The sequence below is a fragment of the Ruditapes philippinarum genome, unplaced genomic scaffold (assembly GCF_026571515.1).
Source record: "Ruditapes philippinarum isolate M1 unplaced genomic scaffold, ASM2657151v2 ctg657_1_1_1_1, whole genome shotgun sequence".
NCBI classification, from domain to species: domain Eukaryota; kingdom Metazoa; phylum Mollusca; class Bivalvia; order Venerida; family Veneridae; genus Ruditapes; species Ruditapes philippinarum.
This window is the reverse complement of record NW_026853644.1, coordinates 22,110-50,061: the sequence shown is the minus strand read 5'-3', so window position 1 is coordinate 50,061 and position 27,952 is coordinate 22,110. Positions and strand designations below refer to the sequence as shown.

The 27,952-nt window shown below is 32.3% G+C and overlaps 1 protein-coding gene across 2 annotated transcripts; it reads right to left on the bottom strand.

The window, feature by feature from the left end:
- Positions 1-1,580: 1,580 nt before the first annotated feature.
- LOC132737430 (balbiani ring protein 3-like) lies at positions 1,581-23,427 on the bottom strand. Of its 2 annotated transcripts, XM_060724715.1 has the most exons (18): positions 23,212-23,427; positions 18,206-18,356; positions 17,535-17,643; positions 15,005-15,165; positions 14,158-14,278; positions 13,767-13,836; positions 12,853-13,056; positions 11,957-12,092; positions 11,388-11,504; positions 10,656-10,793; positions 10,001-10,075; positions 7,865-8,005; positions 7,009-7,182; positions 6,292-6,423; positions 5,264-5,449; positions 4,574-4,729; positions 4,067-4,201; positions 1,581-3,207 (listed from the first exon to the last, which is right to left on the bottom strand). In XM_060724715.1, the coding sequence occupies exons 1-18, from the start codon at positions 23,248-23,250 to the stop codon at positions 3,098-3,100; spliced, it is 2,355 nt and encodes a 784-aa protein (XP_060580698.1). In that variant the 5' UTR covers positions 23,251-23,427; the 3' UTR covers positions 1,581-3,097. The 2 variants fall into 2 exon arrangements, with proteins under 2 accessions (XP_060580698.1, XP_060580699.1); XM_060724716.1 differs by lacking the exon at positions 10,001-10,075 and having other exon boundaries at positions 23,212-23,426.
- Between the last annotated feature and the right edge of the window lie 4,525 nt (positions 23,428-27,952).

Below are 27,952 nucleotides of genomic sequence, written 5' to 3'. Positions count from 1 at the left end.
ATTATGTGCTAGATTTATTATCGTATTTGTTTTTATAACTTCTATACAGAACAAAGAAATTTGATGAATAAATAAAAGTTTACGTTTGTCATTAATTCACATGTTTATTGCTGGTGATTTGCCGAAATGTCTCTAGTTTTATGGTATAACCATAATAGATGGATTAATATGTGTTCTGCAATGACTTTTTTAATATGAATGCATGTAAACTACTCTAAAAAGTCAAATTAATTCTGTAGATTCATCGTTTTCATATATAATAGATATTTAAAAGGCAACAAGATAATATTTAGCTTTCATGAGTTAATAGGTCGTTTTGCTCTAGTGATATCAGTAATGGGAAGTTAGGAACATATTGCTGTATGTTAGCACCGCCATTTGCAATTCAAAACATCAGTGCCGATCATTTCAATTGTTTCAAATCTTTGAATGCACATAAAAATGCATGTTTTCAAACGGACATGGATTCGTTTTCTCTTGCGTAATGGATTCGGTGATAGGGGCTAGACATGCATGGTTATATACTTGTACATAGTCCAGTAACAAATGACCGGTGCGCTGTTACAATGACACATCAATCCGAAAATGACAAGGCTTGTATTCGTTTATTTTTAATTGCACAATGACATCACGTGATATGGCGCATAAATGTCGTCTGCAATGGGATAATAAAATATGATACGAGGACAAACAATAACAATCACTCTGAATAAATGATGTGTTTGGAAAACAGTAAAACATTTTGACGATTCAACAAGAATCAACACGAGTTTTACCGTGGAATTAAAGACAGAAATTAAATTTTAATTCAGACACACGAAGATTTTATTAGCGTATCATAAACTGCATTTCATTCAAATAGAATGACAAGAAATTAAAGTCTTCCAACATTTAACAATGCCAAATAATAAAGCTGCACCAGGAGGGTCACGACATCGAATCGATTTATGATAACCACGTGGTTGTTTTGCGACATAATGATCATTTTATGGCAAGGAAGAGAACTCGGAGAGGAAATATTTTATTGTATCAGTTTTAAAGCATTTTATGAGAATGCCCTGATACAATTACGATTTTATTTCTAATAATGCTAGTATCTGTTATAGACTGTATTTCGGTCTAGTTTCCTTAACTTGATATAAATAAGGTAGTCAAAATAAGGTTCAGTTCGTATTATTATTAGAGCGCGAAAATTCCGATTCATTTACGATCACTGTTTCTAATGTTTTGTATAATCAGATACGTTAATATATATACCTGGTATAATTCATTTAATTCATCATTGTATTTTTGTAATTGTAAGCAGGGCTATTTTTAGAAGTTTGAAGTGGACTTCACTTGATTGTATCTTTCCGTGTATTTTTAGCTCGGTAAAAAGTGTCCTATACTGTATCAAATTCATTCATATCTAACTTATAAGTTCACTTCTCCTTCGAAAGTAGAGCTTCAAGACCCATGTATAAATGTACTGATTGATGCATGACGCACGCGTTTCTTCAAATTGCAGTCTGCTTAAAATTATAATTATTTTCCACAAATTTATAATAAAACGGTCTCAAAAAATACAATAAACACATTCAAAAAAGGATAAATTATATTTCTTCTGATTGATACATTTATTATACATTATGTTAAGATTTAAATATACAAAAAAAATAATAGTAATAACGTTTAAATTATAACAAAATGCATTTATTTGACTTTTTTAAATTCCAATGTGTTTTTATCATTCAAATAACGGCCAGGTTATTAGTCACCTTCTTGCTAGCATGAAATTATTATTATTTGTCTTACATATCTGCTAGGAAATTTGAAAAATATAAATGTTGTTGTTTTGTTTATTTCCACTTTTCCAGAATTAATTCTGCACGACATTTTTTATCGTATATCACTGCTGGACAAAAAATAAATGTGTATATTTTTTCATAAGGTCATTTTTTAAAATCAAACTAATGCAATGAAATTAATACTGAACGTGGGTACATCAGCCGAAATTCAGCCACGTCCGAAAACCGTTCACTCAATATAGTTTTAAATACATTTTAAGATGTAGGCAAAAATTTCATTTTTAAGGAAAGAACATTACTGTTTAATAAGTCAAAAGCACAATTCAAGGTCAGCTTTTCCGTCTAAAATCAAATAACGTGTTTATTGGTCAATATCGAAGCTATTTTTAGAAGTCAATCAATGAAAATAAAACATTTCTAATAGTCAAGGTTCCATAGAAACAGATTGTAAAAAAGCCTAAAAAAAGTACGGCATTTGAAAGCTTAAAAAATAAGCGGCAAGAGTTAAAGTACAAAGTTTCACATTATCTCCAAATATGGTTTGGTTCGTTCAACGTTGAAGAAGACATTGCGGTAAATATAAAAAAATTTTAATATTTCTACATCTTGTATTTTAATGGTCACAAATAGCGTTAAATAACGCGTCGTTCCTTAAGAAATTATACTCGAAACAAAAAGTATACAAAAAATAATTGTGATGAAAAACTTGATCAATGTGCATTAGTGATCAGATCAACATTTAAGTATCACATTCAAGAGCCAACTTATTTTTTTCTGAAACACGTGTAAAATGGAGTTTACCACTACATGAAATATACTGTTTCATACTTTGAAAAAACTACATAATTCATCGTCATTTAAAGTATGAAAATAAAACGACACCACATTCATATGTTACTGTGTTAAATGTGTGTTTAATCATAACATCAAAAATACTTTCATATAACAATTTAAATTTGAATGAAACAACAACAATAATAGTGTCAAATATTTACAAACATTCTTATGTATACGCTCCCTAACACTTTCTATAAAAACTATAAACAATCTGGCATATTAAACAATCAACAAATGATATAAATCAGTACAATATCACATTCTCCCAATATTCGATTCATTTTTTCTCACTTCCATCTTTAGTTAACAAAGTCACGTGTCCAGTTAATTACCAAACCATACCACGTGTTAAAAAGATAAATTCACGCGGTAAAAATGGCTTCTAAATCATCACAATTATTAAAGAATCAAAACGATCTTTAAATAACCCCACCCGTCAGAAGAACATTTTGTGTCTATATGTTCTTTAACAATCAACATACTCTGCACGATTTTTGACAGTTTCGTAACATGTAACCTCCGTTACGTTGGCACTGGTTACCACTAGCCCACACTGGACATAGCTGATGTTTATCAAAACATTCTGAAACAAATAAGAATTAATTTTATTCATGTGTACTAATAAGATATCAAAAGCCGGATAATGTATTTAAGTTACGCCACAAGATGTACATATGCGATTGAAAAATGTATCATTTCGGCTTCTTTGCTTAAGTAAGCTCACGTCAAACCAAGGGGGACTACTCTACATAGTTTTTATATGAATGTATATAGAGTATATCGCACTTTATTCAAATATCCGAGATAATTGTATCATTTATATTATAATTTAAAGGTGCTCGCATCTTATAATGTACATGTATTTGCTAAACTGTTGTTGGCTGAATAGAAAGTGAAGAATTATTATATTTCTATCATTTTGTTTTCAAGGAAAAAAAAGAGAAACAAGGACATAAGCACATCAAAAACGTATGATGAATATCTTCTCATGCAGCAGTCAACGATAATCAAATCCCCTTTACTTGAGGAAAAGCTGAGACTTTAACTTCGAAACAGATATATATCTGATATAATTCCCGCCCGATGGTCAAATGGAATCCCCCCGCCCCCACCCATCACAGGTTATCCGTCATAATGCCTTTTCAATAATCCCCTGGAAAGGTTAAGCTATAGCCCATTTAACTCAACACAAAAAAAGGTGGAAAGTCCCTTGTTTTTTCCGCGTGTTTTTGGAAGAAACAAAAAAGAAAGCAACACTAAGCTATGCAGGTACTGCAAAGGTGCAATTAGACAATCCTAGAAGTAAAGAACGGGGAAGTTATGGTCCTTCTGAATTTGATTCCAGCATTTTATAGAGAGTAAATAGAGTACTGCAATTATTTTGAAAATAGGGTCATAACTTTGCTGATTTAATACCTCCGAGTAGATATTTATTCACTCACCTGTATTTCCGCCATTACACGCGTTGCATGACTTTTTACAAATTCTGAGAGCCGTCCCTGGGTTATCTTCGCAAAATCCGTGTTTTGCCCATGCCGGACAATGAAGTTTGTCATCTCGACACAATGTTGGTGTTTCTATAAATAGAATGGTGGTTCTCGTTTTTACAACATTAATACTTCAATGTACTTCTCAATCGTCATTATTAGCTTTTTTCAATAAAACTTTTGCCCGTGTTCGCAAGGATGCCTAATTCTTTCGTCCAATTTCATAACTTTACTGCGCAGTGAATCATTAGTTTTTTGTTGTTGTTTTTTTTTAATAAAAATACTAATCACTCACTGGCGCCTTAAATAGAAGGCATGTACATGTATATCAAAACAGTTTACATAATATAACAGTAGAAGTTTATTTTAAGTTCATCATCACACGAAAGGCTTACGATATAAATTTTAAAAAACTTTTCGGAAAAGACGCAATCGTATTTATTATAAAATTAATACCTTTACCTTTCTTATCCGGTTTTGGAGTTGTAACCGCTTCACTCTTGCATTCACCACAAGATTTTGCACAATGAATGGTCATCCACTTGTTGATTTTACAATGACCATATTTGGCCCAAGTGTCGCATTCTTTATCATTTCTATGATTATTTGAACATGAACCTGGAAAAAAAGGCGACAAGACAAAATTGATCAATGTCTTAGTGTGTTTTAATATACAAAATCAATGTCGCTATGAAACGAAAAAAGGCATTTGGCCATTGAAAAGACCAAAGGGGCTAATATGAGCCAACAATTTACTTCTTTTTATAATAAATAAAAAAATTATATCGAAGGATCAGTGCGAAACAGACGTACCTCCTGCAATATGTAATAATTACTTACACAGTTTCGCAACAAACCCTCGATATCTACTTAACTAAATATGATTTAGGTCATATTTTCTGTTACTTATAATAAAAAAAGCACAAATTAAAATTACATATGCACCTAAATTTATAAAAGGCGAACTATTTACTGTTTTGAGATACAACTGTAAAATTCCTTTTATGGACTAAAACCTAATACAAAGTGGTGAATTCTAAAAACATGTATTCTTATTACCGTGTTGTGCATAAGAACAAACAGATCTAGTCTTTTTACATTATTTGAAGCACGCGTGGACTAAGAAGTTGTAATAGATAAGAGGCGACATACCAGAATCCTCTCGGGTAGTTGCTTGAGTAGTGACAACCGTCTTCTGGCGGGAAGTAGTAGAGTCGCCCGAGCAACCAGAACAAGCTTTATAACAGTTCTTATTCATCCAGATACTATTTTTAATACATTCAGCGTCACGTGACCAACCTTCACACTGTCTGTCATTCCACGTGTTCTTGCATTCAGCTGTAATTATCAATCAATAAATCATCCCCATTCAATAATTGTCATGAACTAAAATGTGTATGCTTTTATTTAAAAACAAATGCGTCTCGTGAAATGCAACTGTTTTTTTATGTCCCACCAACAAATGTGTGTGCTAAGTTGTTTTTTATGTCCCACCAACAAATGTGTGTGCTAAGTTGTTTTTTATGTCCCACCAACAAATGTGTGTGCTAAGTTGTTTTTTATGTCCCACCAACAAATGTGTGTGCTAAGTTGTTTTTTATGTCCCACCAACAAATGTGTGTGCTAAGTTGTTTTTTATGTCCCACCAACAAATGTGTGTGCTAAGTTGTTTTTTATGTCCCACCAACAAATGTGTGTGCTAAGTTGTTTTTTATGTCCCACCAACAAATGTGTGTGCTACAACATACCTGCCGGTGTATATTAGAATAATGAACAAGAAAAACTCCCAAAACACGCTTTAATTACAATAATTATTTATATATGTCAAAATATAAAACAAAAACCAACCATTACTCCAATTATATACAACTTTAAACGTCGCATAGCAATCTTAATGTTCTAAAAACATTCTCGTTCGCTCTTCTGAGGGCGTGCAGATTTTTGCATATTTTTAAGAGACCAGTTAAGTTTCTTTTTTAAGAAACTTCCATTTATATAGTTGTAAAAGGTTTGAATACATATAAACATTTGTTTTATGAACGGGATTTTAGTTTAACTTGCCAAAATAAACGAAATAAGGGATATTTTACAAGATTGCATTTTTGATAAGGGAGATAAATCAGTATTATATCTGAGCAAAATAATCAAGAGTTATTCCCCATTAAAATTTGCAAACTTACCTTCTCCACTGTCCCCGCACTTTCCACATGATCTGCGACAATTTGGAATCATCCAATCAGGATTCAGATCACATTCGCCGCTATCCGCCCATCCCTTACATTCAACAGAATTATGTATATCTTCACACTTGCCTGTAGAAAATTAAAGAAGAATTTTCAGCAGCAGTCTATAGATAGAAACTTCACTGGAGATTTAAAAGATCTGTTTAGTATTAAAGTTTAGGATGTATTAGGACATTTCTTCATTTCACAAGATTTTTGTCACAGTAAGTGTATAGATTCATTTATAGTGAAATATTTTCTTAACAGGATGCCTTTAAAATAGAAACGGTGATTATTGTCACCGTTCACGACATATACAATTAACTACATTTGACTATATCTTGCTGCTCAACGCCTGCTCTAAGCCAATCAGAATGGAGAATTAAATACAATATGCTAACAAAATGGACGTCAGACAGAAGAGCTCAAAAAGGGGACGCCTACGGGGCACGCTTGTCGGTTACCTATATTTAGAATTGAAATACTATCTTCATGTAAGAACCTCGAAACCAGTCTATAGGCTCCTGTGAGATGAACAATATCCTTAAAGAAGAAACATAAGCTCTCTTGTTCAGGAAGGAGTTCTTTTCACACACAAAAAGGGAATTCCTGATTGTAAGGCGATTCCAAACATTTCTGGAAATGCTTAAACTTGTGTAACATAATGACACTTACCTGGTTTTGGTGTGGGTTCCGGTGTTGTTGTTGTTGCTATTTTCCCACTATCGCCACACATATGACAAGACTTCCGGCAGTTTTCAGGCATCCATGCAGAATTTATCTGGCACTCTCCTTCCCTTGCCCACTTTTCACATTGACTGTCGTCAGTATGTTGATTTTTACATGCAACTGTACAACAGAAAAACCTCATTTCATAAATAAAGGCAACAGCAAAACAAAGACTATTAAAAGAAAACAAAGACTTTAAAGATCCTGAAACACAATTTTTTTATGGTTTTATTTCATAAATATGATGCTCAAATTAAGATTTGTCAATATTGCAAGTTCTAATGAGTATTATTTATAAAGATATTACCCAATTTAACATTTCATGTAAATAAAGGGAGGTAATTAGAATTTTTTTCTATAAATTCTAAGTCAAATTTTCCAATAAGAAATGAATGCATGTAATTTATTGATTAAATATACTGTGCACAAATATTTGCAGTACACATTTTATATATTCTTCGATGTTTGAAAATTGTTTTATTTGCATAATTATATACATATATAATTGTTTGCAAGTGTGGTATACACACAGTAACAATATCAATCACAAAACATACAGGATTTTTAAGTAGCAATTTCTTTAACAAGAGATAAAACTTTTCTAGATAACAATATCGTTTTAAAATTTCAACTCTGTGAAACCAAAAAAATGTCATGTCCAATTATATGATTAATAGATACACGTCAAAAATTGTTTGAATTTTAGGCGAATGTTGCCTTTTAAAGAAAATCTTTGCTTAAGGTTAGTGCGATAATTGTGAAAAGTGTATTAAGGTATAAACCGGAAGAACCGCAAACATACCATCAGGGTCTGGTCCGGAATCTTTGCATGCCTTGCATGTTGCCCGGCAATGTTTCTCCATCCATTTTTTATTCACGATACATTCTCCATTTAACTTCCATACTTTACATTTAGAGGTATCGTAACTATCTTTACACGAATCTGAAATATGAAGAAATAAATGTTCATTTGTATATCGTCACTTTTTTGTTTATCATTACTTTTTTATTATTATTATTTTATTCTTTTTATTTCATTTTTTTGTTCCAGCTTTACAGGTGGTGGAGGAAGACCTCAGGTGTCCTTCCGTGCAATATTTCAGGGCACAAACGGACGCCAGAGTAGAACCACCGACGTTCCGTAAGTAAGCTGGATATCTTCCTCACCTGAAAAAGTAGTACTTATTTTAATAAATCGTTAAACTATTAAAATTCTAAAAACACCGTTGCCTTGTTTTAAAGCAAACTACAAGACAGATCTATGCGGTTGTTAACAATGCGGTAGGAATTCATTGTGTTTAAGTAATTGGTCGACACTGACAAATATCATTTTCACTTGAAATGGTTTTGTAATTTTACTAAAAAAGTAATAATCACGTATTCTTTTGAAATTGTCATTTTTATAAATTATTAGCTTACACGAGAAACTTTTTTAAAACAAAATCAAATAAACTTTAATAGATATATGAGATTATGTTACACAAATTCATCAAAAATACATAAACGTTATCATCTTTATAAAATTAGCTTTCCATGTTCTTCTTAACTGAATAAAATAAAGTTTATTATAAAATACATAATAACTGCGTGATTTATTCGATATGCTTACCATGACAACAGAAGTTTTCTGGGATTTTGTAAAAAAGACTTATAATGAGCATGCGCAATTTACTTCTACATGTACATGCACAAACGGAAATAGTCGGCGAGGATCGTGCTCCGCTAATGGCCGAGAAGCTGCAATAAAATCATGCACCAATTGACAAATCAAAAGTAGCCTCCCTTTGAAATTTTAAACGTCATTTGTAGATGTGTTAGATCAAATAAAATCAATTTCAAACATAAAAACTTACAGAAATTTTAACATTATTATCATTTTAGTAGTTTAAGGGGTGGACTAAAGGTTCTTTACATGTATAAACAACAATGCCAATCATATAAAAACTAAGGAAAACTAGACAATTCAATATTTATTCACAACTACGATTATCAAATTATCATTTATCATCTACATAACATCATAATGTAAATGTATTACATATTCAATACAACTATACTTAGAAAGATGCAAATGCACACTCAGGCTCTCCAGCGTTTCCTAGTTGTTCCTAAGTTGTTTTTATAAGTGCTCCTTGTTTTTCTAAAATGTAACTTGAATTCCTATTGTTTCATTACGACTAACTATTAGTTTGACATATAATTTGCCGAACTTTTTGTCTTTCACTTTGCTCCCCCCGTAAATTATTTTGGTTATACCTCTTTCTCATGAGGATACCATTCTTTCTGATGACTTAATTTCAAATATTATCCTGTTTCACAAACTGGTTTTGCGAAACACTGAAGCGATTTTAGAAGTAAGTTTTTAAAGTGTTTGGTAAACTGGGACTGTTTATATTAACCAACCTAAATTTTTGCCGCTCTGAAGAAACAAGTCAGAAAATAATAAACAGTGTAGACTGTAAACATTTATATGTAACTGAGCTTCAAATGTTCCTACATTTTAGGAATTTTCTTTGTCACAATAGAATATTATTATAATACCTGCTTAATATTCCTATAATTTCCTAGTTTTCTTTTTTAAATATTCAAAATTTCTCCAAGTGTTTTGCTAATTGAGTGAATTAATTTAGCACGGTGTATAACATATGAAACATTCAAATTTTACCCAATATTCTGTCAGCAGGACATTAAGCCGGATAAATGCAAATTTCCTGACATTCCTGCTATATAATGTCTAATGTCGAACTCCGTGCTAAATTTACAAACTTGTTCTTCTGGAGGGCATGTGCACAACTTTCTACATACACATATACGTATTTGTTTACGTCTCAACTAACTACAACTAACATGAACATCGCAGGGTTTTACTGTTAACATTTTTTTTTCAATCAACATTCCTGTATTAGTATAATAAGGTTAGTGACATTCATTTATTCACCTACTGTCCAATCTTTTGGACAAATGTTGGCAAATCTACATAACCATTGCCACGTCCATAATGTAATATGAGGCCCTGCAAGAAATATTTCTCGTTATTTTTTAACGTATGTCATAAATAATAAACTCATGAATCTTCTGATTATCATGTGATCTTTCGTGTCACACTTTGATCAAACAAGCGTCAATATGACATGGAGTAACAAAAAATCTTGTCAGCAAAATGCTTTTCAGATAAATATAAGATACGGAAAAAGACGAAGATATCCAAAATCATCCGAGTCATATGTATGGCACGAAATATTTAAGCAACAGCATAGAAGTTTGAAAAGATGGTAAGATCATTCGACAACAGATTATTTTAGATTTTAATTGATTATAGCAACGCAACAGAATGAATGGATATGAAAAAGTTGTACAAAAGAAATTAGAGAGAATAACAGTCATTGTGAAATTAGAAGAAATTTCATTGTTATATTCGAGACTGTATACAGATCAACAATAACTGATACATAAAGTAAAGTTCTATTATAATGGCATAAAAATCACTCATAACATTTTTAGAGTATTTGAATAGTATTTATAATTTACCATCAGATTGTTCTAAATATAGATTCAAAGGCACGTGAAGTGAGATGTTAAAAGCATGCACATACCATCTTGGTCCTCATTTTCGCCGCACAGATGACAAGCTTTTTTACACCCATCTAACATGAACCTCGGGTTTCTATCGCATTCACCTTGGTTCGCCCACAAACTACACTGCCAGTCATCGTGAGCGTTAAAACACGTGGCTAAAATAACGTACGGAAAAATGTAATCTAATTTTGTGTGTTTTAAAGTAAAATCCGGTCTGTTTCGGAAAAGAAGAAAAGCTTTACATCAAATACTTGCTTTACAATAATAGCATCGCTTAAAAAGAGTTCATCAAATTAACGATAAAAAAACTACAAAATAATGTTTTAAAAAAACCCTACCATATCATGTTGTTTTTCCCCCAAACATAAATTACTGAATTCATGTTTGCAAAGCAGTCTTGCCACGGTTTAATTATATGCATGAAAATGTTTCCTAAAGAAATTTTACTGAAGTACAAATAGAGACACCCCGGAACTTGTCAAATATGAGTTTCCGTATAAAACAAACTTTTAAATTATCAACATGAATAATAATATATCGATAATAAGCGCAATGCGTTGATAAATATTTTGTAAAAGTTTTTGTATGAATCGTGGGATAAAATGTAAAAACCTTCATTTGTCCATAGATATATCTATAGATTAACTATATACAAATTTGGTCTGTCGCATTGCATTTTATTATTTCATAGTGACACATTGTCATAAACATATGTAGTTGACACATTATCGTGAAATATCAATACTTACGGTCAACAGGTGCTTTATTATCCTTTGTACAAGAGTCCGTGCCATCCGGGCATATACAGTTACAATTTTGGTCCACATAACCACCACCGTTACATACAATAGATTTATCACAGTGATCTGCAAAATATACAAGATTATTGTTATATGACAATTTTATATGGTTCTAATCGAAATACTTTTAATTAATTAATTAATTAATCCTTCGCATGAAAAATTTAACGAAGTGTGAATATATCATTTATATAAATGAATTTTCTTTTTGCATCTAATTAATATAGAATATATCTAATATCATATCTAATTGATGAAATCAAAAATATTCCATTTTTTACAAAGAACTGACTTTCTAACATCACATAAACATATTTCTTTTAAGTTAATGACCCTTGTTTTTACAAATGCACCTTGTCATTATTATTAAGTTTACCAAGTTTTGATAGTTTTTAAGTTATTTTACCATTGACAAAAGAAAATCAAAGTTATAAAGGGACATAGCTCCAAAACTGTATGCATATATTGTAACATGACTGCACAAAGAATGTGCCCATCTATTTTTAAAAAACCATTACCTGCACATCCATACATCAAATTCACAATTTTTACATCTGTGAAGGACAGTTCTTTTTTGTACACTCTTCCTATAGTTTTTTCTTTGTCGGCATGTTTGGCCCTGATTGTCTGTGCTTTACCATCATGTGAAAATGCCTGTCCATATGAAACATGAAATTGTAATTTACCACATTTAATTGTAGGATTTTTTTTACATCTCGCAAAAAGTCGTTGCCCTTCTTTTCCGTAGAAATAGAATGCCTAAATTTGAAAATTTCTGAAAGTCTATTTCGCTTAAAGTGTTTATAAACTTTATACAAGTTCGTTTTTTTCTTATTTGTATGGGCCATTTCAATTTGGACCAATTAGAGAATAACTTTAATAAAAACTTTTGGGTTTTTTTTGGACTTTAGGTCAAACCGATCCGTTTGGGGTCTAACATTGCCATTGTAACTTATAAGTGTTGAAGTATGAGAACCGCTCAAGTCGGTGCTAGGGGGCGTGAGGGATGTTGCACGTTTTCATCACCCCTCATATACAGACTCAATCAAACCGAGACTGCAATTTTTCATGTAATTCTGTTGTTTCACCCGTCTTACAGATTTGCATAGACCTTACTTTTCTCATGATTTATTATTATATTTCTAAGTCAATTAGATTCAACAATGCAAATGACAGTTTTTAGGAAAAAAAACAAGCATTTTATATTTATTGGATATACTACTTCAATCCCGATCCATTTGCACTATATCTCTTTGTGAATATTTGTTTTTGTATCATTCATGAAAGCTTACATGTATTTATGTATAGAATACATGTAGTTGCAATAAAATATTATTAAACTAGACTACAATCTCATTAGAAGGTGAATTTTAACACATGTTTCATTTATTCATTTATAACAACACTGACATACCGTTATACCATAATGCATCACTGAAGAGTACTCATAAGGAACTTTCATTTGGTCTACTTCCTGTGAAGAGTACTTGTTGAACCAAATTCGCATATTCGGTTGCACGTTGTAATCTAATATTTCAATGTAGTCATCTCTGGTCGGAAGCTGATGTTCATGCACGAGACCAATAGCATGACCAATTTCGTGTAAATAAAGTCCTTTCTGTTAATAAAAATCAATCACACGAATTTTAGTTAGCATTATCTGTGACTTAACTTAGTGAATATAAATGTCGTGAACGTAAAGAGTGTGTTTTTTTCTTTTCTTTTTTTTTATTTACATGTTAGACTCGCTTTGTATCCAAACTTCCTTACTATAATGAAAACAGAGATCAAGATGCAAAAATCAAAACTAGAATTGTAGGAGTGACAAAGACTTCAAAAGATTGTTTCTTGACATTTTTGCATGAATGTGTGATTTTAATTTTATTTTCTGATATTTTTTCCATTTTTTTCCGGAAAAGTTAAATGAAAATATGAAAAATTCTGATTGAATTAAGAGTACATAGATAACATATATGAATAAGTGAACAAGACGAATTATATACATTGTATTTTTAGTTATACAGATTTTTTGGCTGGTAATATGACTCTATGTAAACTGTTGTTTGCATGTATATAAAGTCGCTAGGGACAAGCGTTTAGAGTCATATAACTTGACAAGTATCTTGACAACAAATTTACAATACAGCAAACTAAGTTCATTATTGAAGAATATGAAATTGCTTTATTAAATGGCAGCAGCCGTGTATATAATTTACATTTATTTTACAATGAAAAGCGACGTAACAAACGTGCAGAACAATTAAAATTCAAATACTTTTGTTACAATCTTATTTGCTTCATAAATATTAAAACAATTAAGTTCCTTACAAATCTACAACCGTTCCTATCCAAATTCAATGGCTGCTCTCCTTTCACCATACCAAGTTGAGAATTGCATCTGAAATGTACATACAATGAGTATAGATGTGGCACTTAATGAACGCCTAATTTCGAATCAAAATGTTGCATTTGATATTCGAAATATTTAAAATCTGTACTATGTAAGATTTAATGTATCTCAAATGTGAATAAGTTCTTGATACTTGTAAATCACTATTTATCCCAAATTTGTTTTATGACATCAGTAATCTACAGTGATTTGAGAACAATGTTTTGGCCGTAAAACAAGGGCATTAATCCCTAAATTAAGTTTCCTGCTAACCCTTTACACATCGTATTCTAAGAAAAAGTTTACATTACGAAAAAGGGAGATAATTACCCTAGGCCATTTTGAAATCTGACTACGTTATAATCTGTGCTAAGTTTTTCTCTAAATCGCAAGCATGTATACTTCTCCCATTCTGTCATTGCACTGCGTATCATGTATCGTTCTTTATCCTCTGAAATCAAATAAAGTGATAATATATTAATTTTATGGATTCTTTAAGATATATCATGCTCGAATTTGATAATTGAAAGTTCTGATAATTGCTTTTCAGTCCCTTTTTTAAATTTGAAATAAACACCTTTTGTGTACACATGGAGTAGTCATACACATTATACAAAAGCGCAGTATGAATACATGGTGTCATTAAGGCAATGCCAAAGAAACTTGACCAGTAATCCCCAAACATACTTTGTTCATTCTCCTGTTCAAATCATACATTTTCAGCTAGAATTTTCTAGATTTCTATATTTTTTCTACAATAAAAGTATGTAAGTCAAATATGAGTGTAATGTATCCTTAAACATTGCTATAGCAAATGTTCATATTAAGTAGATTGCTCTAAATTATAGCGTGGTTTATTATATACCTTTAATCTAAAATACACGCAAATCATGAGACGGATAGAAAATTCCGTATTATGTTGCCGGCTCGCCATGGCGATTTCATAATGTGTAAATTTAAATAATAATAGTGCTAGTTGGGAGGAAGATATTCAAAAATATATTTCACTCTTGGCATATAGGCGGATTTTTAATGTATGGAAAATTGAATATTCAGGAGCGCATGTGTAGTGACCTGACAACGGTAGGAATCAAAGGCAGAGCTGTATAATTTCTTTGAATGAAGTTTAGGTGTAGGAGATTCTTGATTATCAATTTGGATATGATAAAAACCTTACGAAAATGTCCGGGAACAAATCTGTACGGAACAATTCCATCAGTCCATCTGAGCACTGTATCCCGTATGGCTTTCCTTTTTGTTCTTTTAGCTTTTTTCTTATTCTCTTTTATCAATTTTTTAATAGCTCGACGCTTTCCTCTTGGAATGGACAAAGAATTCCTGCACATAAACAAAATGAAATGCATTTTTTGCGATAACTGGAGTATAAACATTCTTATAACGATTTGTACTAAAACTCTAAATTAAACAAAATGAAGTAAAATAGTCTTTACAAACATTAGTAAGTACATGTATACACCAGTAATTAATCATTAAATATTTTGGTACAAAGACAATCATACTAGACTGGAAGGTATCCACAAATTAATGGATTGTCGTAATATGGAAAGCCATGGCTGTCTGATATTGTTCTTTTTCAATTTATTTAACCATTTGGATAATATATAAGTTGTAAATCAATTTTACAATATATGAAGCCAGTTTATCAATGTGTGTAACTGAATTAGCAATATATAAGTTGATTTTCACATTATATGATACAAGTTCTTCAATATATGGAACCAAAGTATCAATATATTGAACCAAAATGTCATTATATTGACGGGACTTTTTTTAAAGACTGTATTCTATCTTTGCACCGGTATTACAGTTTCGCGCCAATATTCCTTGTTGAACTGTCAAAAGACTAGCGTGCTTCACTGATTGCATACTGCACATTTTCTAAATAAGGAAATATTTGAATTTAACGTCACATTCACTTCAAATGGGCTGGGCAGGCAAAACTTATCGTTATATATGTACGAGTTGTATGTCATAATTTAAGCTATTGAGCCGTACTGACCATTAACAAAAACATATTAAAAAAATAAGTTCATCTCGACCTTTTACCTTTGATCAAAAATTGACATGGCAAGTAGGACACAACAAGGTTAATCTACTCACAAAGTTTAAAAATAATCAGTCAAATAATAATTGATTTCATGAAAAAGTATGCATTGTAATAACAGAACCCAGTGACCTCGGCCTTTGACTTGTTGACACGAAAATAGGCTATTTTGGTTCCATATAATGAAAATTGCTATCATAGAATGTAACATCAACTTATATATTGATACTTTGGTTCCATACATTAATAAAATGGTTTCATATATTGCAAAAGTGGCATGATATATTGATAATTCGGTTTCATATAACGGCATCTGGTTCTATATATGGCTTCTTTGGTACAATATATTGAAGAACTGGTATCATATAAAGTGATAATCAAGTCATATATTGCTACTTTGGTTCCATACATTGATAAATTGGTTTCATATATTGTAAAAATGAATTAATATATTGATAATTCGGTTTCATATAAGGACATCTCGTTCCATACATTGAAGAATTGGAATCATATATTGAGTAAATCAACTTATATATTGCTAACTCGGTTTCATACACTGACAGTATGGTTTCATAATTTATATTGTCACTGTGGATTAATATAATGGATTCCGGTTAAATAAGAAGGTGTTTTCAATTCATATATAGTCGAAGTGAACTCATATATTATCCAAATGGTTACATAAATTGAAAAAGAACAATATCAGACAGCCATGGCTTTCCATAATTCAGTGTCGCTCACTGACATTTCCATTGATATGTATCTTCTTTATCTATGAAACATGCTAGAAGTACAAATTCTCTGTTTTAATACGGAATAAAAGTAAGTAAATCACTTGACCTGTAGTAATAATCTCTCTGTCAGTGTTTTAAGCAACAAGATCACTGTTATACTGAATTAGCCTAAATGATGGTATGGAGTGGTTCAAGTCATTAAATGTTACTCCTAAAACAGCTTTGATTTGCTGTAGGATACTGGGTTCTTTTTGTTGTAAACTTATTGCAAATCAAAATTATATAATATCAAACAAACGATGTTCCTTTGCAGTACGTGAAAACATGCATAAAAGTAACATATGTTTCACTTATAAGAAATAACCTGTTATGAAAGTAAAAACAGTTGCAGACCTTTGCATAAAAAGCTGTGTGAGTCATATTAAATATAATAGAAACTGCTTTGTTTTCAAATATTTTCGTTTATCTTTTACCGACAATATTTTAGCAGTACGTACCCTAGGTAAGCAACAAGAAATTTTACAATGCATTACATTAGATACTAAAAGCTAGAATATATTTTAATTTACAAAAATATTAAATTAACATATTCACCATAGTGCTTCATTATGGTTACAGAATGTACGTACATGTATAACAGTAATCAATTTTAAAGATTGTCGTAAAAGAGTTCATAAAGTAGTGCATAATCAGGAGTCGGATTGGTTTATAATCACATGCTGTATTTGAATTTAACCAATCACAGAATGCGTACCAAAAGCTAGTTTGTCAGTTATAAATTTACAACTATTGCATGGTTATATGTACTGATGGCTTGCTTACACGTCACCAAATTAATTCGCGTGTACAGTGTAGACATTTTTAAATTTAACAATTATACTGTTTTCATACAAGTATATGATACATACGCCATAGCCGAAGGTTGCTCGTACAGACGGACAAATTGTGGCTGTGTCAGTCTCATATCCAACTCGGCTAAAACTGTCCCATCATCCCCAAGAACTAAATTCTGTGCCACTAAAATAATAACAATATAAAGTTGTACTAATAAAATAAGATTTCTTCTTAACATACATTATATAAGCATACAAAACAATCAAAAGCAAAACTGAGGTTGCTGGTAATTGCCAGTCATATGTCTGACTCCCGCACAATTAAATACAATGTACACGAATACCATTATGGCAAAAACTATCCTCCGTAGAAAGTTACTCTTCGTTTTTTGTCTATTGTATAAAAAATATGTTTTATAGTCTAATACACTCTGTTAACTTGTTTTATTCCTTGAATGATGGTCAATGCTTTTCGTGCATTAACAGCTGCAGAAGTACGAAGAAGGATTTAATCAGCCCGAAGACTTATGCCTGACTGTTAATGAATGGCCAAACGGGCATTAGCGCTATTTTCCGTATATAGAGATGTGCAGCGTCATGCATTTCACATTTTCATACAAAAAATATACTTCAGAAAATGCCTACTATATTTATATGTCTAAATACTTGATTTTGAAACTGTACGCATTGCCACGGGAGTGAACGTGGGTACCAAGATTTTGATATTTTTGAGTGGACCAACTTACTGCCAGATCCCCCGCTTGCCATCATTATAACTTGATCTATTGAAAGTTCTGTGTATTGTTCTGTGCCGTTCATGTCCCGATCGTCGATTTTATATGCCCTGAGTTCTTCCATTAGCACCTGTGCAGCCGACAAGCGCAATGATATGACAATCTGTAAATGTAAGAGGACACAGGATTGGCTACAATATAAGAAGGGAAATGATTGGCTATTATGCTTACAAATTAGGTATATTTTACAAACAATCAAAACTATCTAGGGGCCTCCGTGGCCGAGTGGCTAAAGTCGTTGACTTGAGATCACAGGTCCCTCACCACTGTAGGTTCGATCCTCACTCGGGTCGAAATCTTTCATGTGAGGAAGCCATCCAGCTGGCTTACGGAAGGTCGGTGGTTCTACCCAGGTGCCCGCTCGTGCCTGAAATAATGCCCGGAGGGGCACCTGGGGTCTTCCTCCACCAATAAAGCTGGAAAAAAATCGACGAAAAATCTCGGCGGGACGCTCTAGATGACCCGACTTGAGTGTACGGTCGCCCATATGGGCTTTCCGGCGGCGACCTTAAATAAACGCATCAAAAAAAAAAAAAAAAAAAAAAAAAAACTATCCGGTGACTTTAACCTCCAAATCAAGATCACATATAACAACATGCCATAATGGTTTAAGAACGGGCAAGAAACGCCAAGTTTTGACAGACGTCATTCTGGCAAAAGGAAGCAAACGAACTTTTTGGCAATTGAAACGGAACAACAGATGGCGTGCTATAGCGTTAACACATACAAACAAACAGAAATACCAGCCATCCAGCCATCGGGGCAGACTAATATTTCCTGAAACCGGAAGTATATGTAAATAGCTTACGGAAACAGAAGAAAATGCCAGACGTCAATAGGAGAACAATAGTGCTAACGTAACCAAATTGACATGCTGGCAGACGAAGAAAAGAAATCATTTACAAAATCATCAGACGCTCTGTTTTTGCTGCTTTTCCGTTTAAAGTAAGCGTTTATAATACAATGATGAAATGTTTTTAAACGAGATTTTAATGTTTGTATTAGCAATGACACTTGGTATTTTTTGCATTTTATCAACATTTTGCTAGAAAAAAACACTAAATATATTGTTCTCAATTTCTAGCAGAAACATTTCAAACAAAAGGCTTATATTGCAGGTTTACTCCAATCTACGGTTCACTTCATACACAAATAGAGCTTGTTTAAAAGATGGTTAACCGCAATCTACTGTTTAACAAGCAAATGTGCCGATAAATTTCCCAGGTGGCTGAGGAACAAGGAATTACTATAGCAGACTGTTGTAATGTAATTACGTCACTAATGAAGGGTGAAGAATATTCCCACGCGTTGTGATTTGCTTTGCACTTTTGAAAATACAAGCTATTGTTGTTATTTAGTGTACTTTTCAAACAGAACATAACAGAGTAGGCTGATTTTGCTTTACCTTTGCTATGATTGCTAGATATACTGCGATACGTCGTGTGTGTTTCTATCAGCAGATGTGAGTCGAAAGCTTTGATAGCGTTAGTAAAACATAATCAGCATGGACCCAGACCAGCCTGCGCATCCGCGCAGTCTGATTAGAATCCATGCTGTTCGCTATCAGTTTCTCTACTTGTAAAAGGGTTTCTAAGCGAACAGCATGGATCCTGATCAGACTGCGCGGATGCTGGTTTTGTCATGACGTGGCTCATATAATGCTGAGAGTTGTTACATGAAGTTGTCAAATATCCGTTCTTGTAATGTACCCCTGTATTTCATGTTCCCAATATTTTGCAGTTTTCGTTTGTTTTTGTTTATGTTTGTTTGTTTAGTCTGTATCTCCGCAGATTAACATAAGCAATAACATCTTTAAATCCTTCATACTTAAACACAACATCACTTGTGCAAAATATGACCGTGACCTTCAAATGACCTTTATAAATCATATGTTTAAATGTTGAATTTTGCTTAAGCCGGTGCTACAGGGTGGTTACCGGGCGTTGGGCGGTAACTTGCATTTTCAAGTACCATCCATGAACTGGCTCAATCAAACCGAGCCTGCAACATTTTCAATTTTTGTTTTTGTTTTGTTTTTGGGCGTTCTTTAGGGATTCCGTTTTTCTCTATTTGATCATCATGGAAGTATCTTATAAAAATTAAAATTTCATTCGTTCCATCGTAGTTTCTTAGGAATTGCATTTTTTTTATCCAATTACATTAATATTTAAGAAGGAACCGTGTACATCATTTTGTTATCGGAGCACATTTGATACTTCACCTGTACAGACGTGTCTGCATCCTGTATCTTCCAATCATCAAACAATAATTACAGAAATCTCAGAATTATAAATATAGATTTGTTGCGAGGCATTCTATGTGTAAATAGAGCTTGCGTAATGTCTGTTATCATTTTTTTTCTGACGCTTACGTCATTTGAAATTATGCCAGTAAGTCATTAATATCACAGAATAGAGAAGTCCGATAATCTACTTTTCCAACCTAATAACCCACTTGAGTTATTCTCGAACGATGCACTAAAATTAATACGCCTGGTAATTCCAGAGACACAATTTCTGGATAAACAATTAAAGTAAAGATTAAAAGAAGATGAAAAAGGTTAAAAGGGAAAACGAGTACAAAATGTGTTTTTAATACAGACAGCAAATTATTACAAGACGATACTTAAGAAACAGGTGTTCTTTTGAACTAATCCACCATATGCTCGTAAAATATCGGTATACATCGGCACTGTCCGTCGATAATATCGAAGAGATCGATTATATCGAAGAGACAGGTGCGAGCCGTCCGTTTTGCTCAGGGAGCATTGGACTGTGAAACGGGCGACCCGAGTTCGATTCCCGGACGGCACATGTCACTTTCGTTGAGACTGATCATGAAATCATTTCTTCGGTCATTCGCACCGTATATGTACTGCTATGGCATGCGAAAGTGAAGGCAACTAGTACTGGTAAACTGTTTGACTGCCTGCCCAGGAACGATGCAGTGGTTGAACTGTGCTCTTACTGTCGTGAACCGGGGGGTAAACTTCCAACACCACCACCACCACCACCAAAAGACAGTAGCAACAACGAACAAACATGTACTTTCATTTTCTTAGAATATCCAGAAACTTTTACTACATATAATGCTTCATGGATATTGAAATAACCTTATATGGTTGTATAACGGTAAATCACTACTTAAAACAATAAAGAGCAATAAGTGTGCATTAACAATTAGCGTCCATTCAATGTGACGCATCTAACCCATCCAGTATGAGTATACATTAGTGCATAAAAAAATCGTGTACATTTCCCTCTTTGTCATTGTCCGTGAAAAAAAATCTAAAAAACCACATCAAACAATCTTACAAATCAATATGCAATGTTACTTATATCCTTTTTCTAAGTAATATTACAATAGCAAATTTAAGTAGCATTTATTACGCGTCAAGCTGACTACTTGCAGCGATCGTGTATCTTTTGATGTTTCATCCTAGAATATTTCTGACAGCTTTAAATCACTTATGATCATTTCCGAATCGTTATCATTGAATTATAGAGGATTGTATTTCTTAGTAATCTATTGTAAAATGTGAGGAGACATCCATTAATCAGAACATTTTCCGTATTTATATATATAAAAAAAGAATAAGAACAATTGCAATGAAATTAAATGAGAAATTACTTGATATACGAAAAGGGAAAGAGAAATTAGCCAACACGAATAATCTAGAATATTACGGGATTTGAATTGCGGCAATCTTTGACCACCAGGAATATCTCGGCTTTAGTTCGGTGATGGGTCAAATGTATATCAATTCCATTAATTACAGGCCATGACAAACACTATGGTATATAAAAAGCGAAGAGCGGGATTAATTGGCGAATAAGATAATTTCATTTTGAATATGTTTGCATTGAGAAATTCTCCAGTTCGCTATTCATTGTGTATATCGCGACATTTCATTTTTGATAATCAAACACTCTCATACCAATCGGAATGATCGGCTATTATTACCGACGAAAAGGCCCGAGAAGTTGTCATTGCCATTTCACAAAATCTGATTTCATTCCATAAAGGGCGTCGCGCGTCGGCGCGTACGTCAATCAAATACGGGTATATGTGACCAGGATAAAAAATCTTGGCATCTTGACGCTTTTTAAATATACATCAAATATAAAAATGACGGATTTTATCGAACAATCTGTTGCTTTAAGCTAGAATTTGGCAAGATTTTTTTTTCTGTTCGGATATCCCTCATAAAATAATCATTTTTAATCTCTTTCACAGAACAAATTATTCAGACAACAACGCCAATTCCGTGTAAAACTCGTAAACAACAATGCAAAAAATACATATAATATGAAAATATAGAATCAAATATGTTAAAGGGAATTTACGTTTAATTATGACGCAATCTTTCCTTATCTAATTTTGTAATAATACATTTTATTTGCCCATTACCATGTTATTATCAGAAACAGGGGGCGCCAATTTAAACATACTTAAGTTTAATCGCTTAGGCCACTTAAAGGTGCCATATTTCTTTCTTTTCATATTACAAGCCGTTTCCGTACTACTATATACATGTTCGTTGTTATCGTGTCAAAAATATGAACAATATTATTAATAAAATTTCGAGCAGACGTGCAACATGTATATATGATAAAGTTCCATTTGTTGCCTTTGTAACTTTATTATAATTTAAATTTGTTTCGTTAAAAGTAAGACAATATGAGTAATATTATCGGCCAATATTTTAGCTGGACTACAAACCTTATATCTATATATTAAATGGATTTTTTTTCATTACATTTTTATAATATTCATATCCTTCTCCAAAATAAATAAGCAATGGTAAAAAAAGCTTGTCTGATATAAACAAAAACGAAAGGCATACATTTGTACAAGTTACTTCATTAAAGTTCAATATATATGATCAAATAATCTTAATCTTTTTAATGCAGCAATATTTTTTTCAAATTAATCGTGCGCTCTCGAAAATTTCTTACCTTCAAAATAAAAGCTAAGATTATTTTCCAGATATCCATGTTGTGTGTTTTTGTTATGTATACAAATTCTAGCTAATGTTTTCCTATTAAACCCTGTTGGAACTTAGATGAGGCTTTTAGTTTTATTACCGCTAAATTTGCAGCCGACATCTGTTTTATACTTTCATTCTATGCCTCAGAAAGCTAATCCTCTATAAGCTCCCCTCCTATCAAGAAACCGGGAACCATTTGTTATTGTCACGTGACCATTTCAAGTACTTCCGGTTGAACTTTGCGACAATATCTTTTTATTTTATTTGATCACTATCTTTTTTCAAACGCAGGCTTACGAGTGCGTGTTGAATCCTTGTTGAGTCATGGACGACAAGTAGATATATCAATTAAAGATGAATGAGGAAATTGGTTAATTAATGAAGAAACCAACAGTCTACGCGGTTTTTGGAGCGGTTTGTTCAAAAACGAGTTCAGTGCATTGGTGGTGTTTTTAATCAGAGGCTAAAAAATTAATAACTTTGTTTGTTCTATATCCCTTCCTTACAACGTTTCATTGATAGTTTTAGGCGAAACGTTATTACGCAGGAATCATCCTTTTGCGCATTATGTGTTTACAAAATAAATAAACAATCACGATTTTCTATCCTTTGGGTACCAATTAATACAGTTGTAATCAATTGATGGAAAAAATGCACGAGAAACGAATGTTTTAATTGTATCTTATCTTCTAAAGCTCGTATTATCCTCCCTGCATACACGCCTATATAAAAGCATCAAAGCGCTTAATGAACTAATTCCAAGTGGTTTACGAGGCAATAATTATTTTATAACTTCCATAACAACTTCCATAAAAAACAATCACATTGCTTTTTTGTAGCTTTTCGTTCACAAACAAACAAACGTGTTATTTTCAATACAAAATTACCAGAACCACCTACCTTAAAGAACACAAGGCGGTCAATCTCTATTTTCTGTAATAACGTCTTTCATACACAATTAGGGTACATTGTTTGTAAGGATCAAAAACTTTTCTGCTAGCTTAGGTAAGGTGAGATAATATTATTATCATAAAATTCTGCACTTATTTTCATAAACAATCGCAGCTTCCCATGCCAGTCCTATGGGGGTAGGCTTATTCGCTCATTTCAATATCGATATGTGCGAATAATCGGACATATCCGTTCGTATCTGCATCTTTTATCGAATATACATGAAATCGAAAGTACATTTGAAAAAAAAAAATGTTTATTATCGTTATTGTTTTTATTGACATAAGACTAGAAAAACAAGCAAGATTGCTTCAGTACTACACTAATATTGATATCGCAATAGCAGATTAAGACTGTCGTCAGGTTTTTATGGTTATATCAGTGCAAACAATTACAATATACATTATCTTCCTGTCATAATGAAATTAAAAAATTGAAATATGTCAAAACATAAATCGAGCCCGCTGCTTTCGGCGCATATATTTGTCTGCGGTACAGACAATGACGTCATTGTTGTACCTTTCACCAGTGCGTTCCGGTTCAATGATTGTAACAAGAAACACAAGCTATTTTTAACCTACCAATTTACTTCTTGATGGCTACACCCAGTTCTATGAGTTATAAGAATTTCACGATTCAATTTCAGCGATGAAACCTATAATACAGAGTATTATCAAATACCGAAGAAGAAAGAACAACACAAACAAACAAACAACAACAACAACAAAAAAAAAAAAAAAAAAAAACGTAACCAGCAGTCGGAGATGGAAAGTAGTATAAAAATGAGGCTGTCAGTCCGCCAGTCCGTCCGGATCCGTATCTAGAAATCGATGTCCTTAAAGATACATTGTCATTTTTGTGTCATTTTTTGTGTATTTAACATGGTAACATGGTAATCTGACTTAGCAAGAATGTATACTATGCATGTTATAAGGAATCTATGCTCATCAAATACTAAAAATCATCAAAATCTGTATTGGCATTTATGAGTTATGGCCCTTTGTTACATTAAAAAAGGTGTTTGAATTTTACAGATTATGACATTTGATCAATATTTTACAAGCGATTTATTTATTTCATTGTAATGCAACTCGGTGTAATGATAATCACTACTACAGATGTATATAATAATAAGTAAATGATATTCTCTAAATATAATTAAGATCTCAACATGCTTTCCTGAGTTATAGCCGTTTGTTTAATAAAATATGACATTTTTAGGCAAACTTTACATTTGAGCTAACTTGTGCACGTGTTTGATTAGATTGTGATAATTCTCAGCATGTGTTTGTCTCGTAGTAAGAAAATGAAACCTAATTGTGAATTATTAAGCTAGGGTCCTAAGTAGATTAAAATAAGCATCTTCTAATGAAAAATTGTTAATCTTTCTCAATACTGATGTGCTAGATTTGAACATACGAGGAATAATCCAAAATAACGTAGACTTGTGCTTGTAAATGTTATATAGTTCAACTTATCGTATACAAAATAATACAATCATGAATTGAAAAAAAGTCCAGCACATTCTTGCAAAATATAAGGAACTACATACGAAACTATCGTCCACCCGGCTCATTTCATAACGTCGTTGATGTCGCACCGTTTTTTTCACGCTGTTCACTAAACAGGAGACATGATCGCCCGACGAGTTTTTCTTCATACTCTTGAATGAGTAATGATTGTAAAACAATTGCTGGTCACACAATGCGACACTTGTACTAGTAGCTGCATGTAGATCATAAAGGGACCGGTAGAACCAAGTTTCTGTTTCTTCACGGATGAATAATGGAAAAATAAATCGGAACAATATCAGGATAAGAGAAACTGATTGATTGATTGATTGGCTGATTGATTGATTGATTGGTTGGTTGGTTGATTGATTGATTGATTGATTGATTGATTGATTGATTGATTGATTGATTGATTGATTGATTGATTGATTGATTGATTGATTGATACATGACATTTATTTTAGATAGTGTATAAGTTTTGTGTATCTAATCGAAACTTCTTCAACTACGAATCTTCAAATTTCATTTTAAAAATATATTGCAACGAATGCTCAACACACAGAGTCAGTCCATTTTTATATTAAAAAAATCTGGTATTTATCCTTTTAATATTAATAAAATATGATATTGATCTTTTTATATTAATAAATGTGCTATTTATCCTTTTTTATATTAATAAAATGTGATATAATTATATCGAAAACAGATATCCAGTATGAAATTAATATATCAATGCCATATGTTTTCTCAAACTGATGTATGATGCATTAACGCTCAGCCAGTTCTCGTATTTTGACATGGATGTGTATTTTCATAAGCAAATTATTTAATTCCATAATATTTAAGTGACATAATGCCCATCTTATCAAAATTAGTTTTCATTTGCCATAGTCCATCTCAATTTTATAATTTACGCGATTCAAGGATACTTCTTAAAGTATCCATAAAAAATTACCTGTAACATTCAATTTAGAAAGACCTCGGCAGTTTTTTTATAAATAAGGCAGATGTATTTTATCCCTTATCCATATCAACTGTTGGTCGATCACAATTTTAAGTCAACATTTTGGAATATATACATGTAAAGTCATATCAGCTTAATTTGACACTTTAATCTAAAGTATGGCCAAACTAAAAGGTTGAAGTTCAGATTCATAAACTGTTATAGGAGAAGACAGCAAAGTTGCGTCCCTTGTATATAACTGCCTAATAATAAAAAATTAAAATAGGTGTATAACTATATATGTAACTGTTATGTTTTAAAGTGATTCACTGTAGTATTGTCTCTAGTTTATCTATAAATCATGTTCATCTTTTACCAATGCTTGAAATTTTCTGTACCGTCATGTAACAGGCACAATCAAACCGAGCCTGCAACATTTTCAATTTTGTCGTATAGATTTTTGATTTTGGTAACACTTTTCCAGCCATAGAATTAAATTACGGAGTTTGATCAATAGCAGCACTAAGGTAGGACACAGAAGATGCACCTTTGATGTCAGGTGATTACACAAAATATCAACAGAGAAATATTACCTAAGCCTTTATGTTCAGAATCAAATAATATTGACTCAGTCTTACCGAGAAGAAATGAAGGTTGTTTACAGATCCTACCATTAACTAACCAGCTGCTGATCTTCAATTAGAGCCGAATATATCTGATTTGATCAGAAGCAATAATACCAGAATCATCGTCACATAACAAGTTTTTTTCTAGACACCAGTCTACATGTTGAAATATATAAGAAACAGAAGCCGACCAAGCTAGGATCGACCCTTGTGGTACACCTCAGAATAACTGAATAAGAAAAAGATGCATCCTATTAACGTCTTTATTAAAGATGCACGGATGAAACATATGGGGTAGAATTTGCATATTACATCTGTACGGTTGCACTTCATAAGGTTTTGGAATATTATATGTATGTACATACTGTTCGTCATTTGAACCACGATTGTTATAAATGCCATCGTCATCGCCATGTCAACGCAATAAAATTGCGATGATATGCTTGAGAGAAAACGATGTTGTTGTTTTTTTATTTATGAAGAAAATATATTTATTGAAAATATATATATTGCACATAATTCTACAAATGTCACAGTCTTTGTTTGAATTTTGAGTCAAAGTGACAAGAAAAATAGATTAAAAATAGAATAAATTGTTTATACTAGTATATACATGTTACGTGACTTTTTAACGAGGTTTTCCAAAAGGAAATTCGGAAGACGGGTATTAAAAAGCCG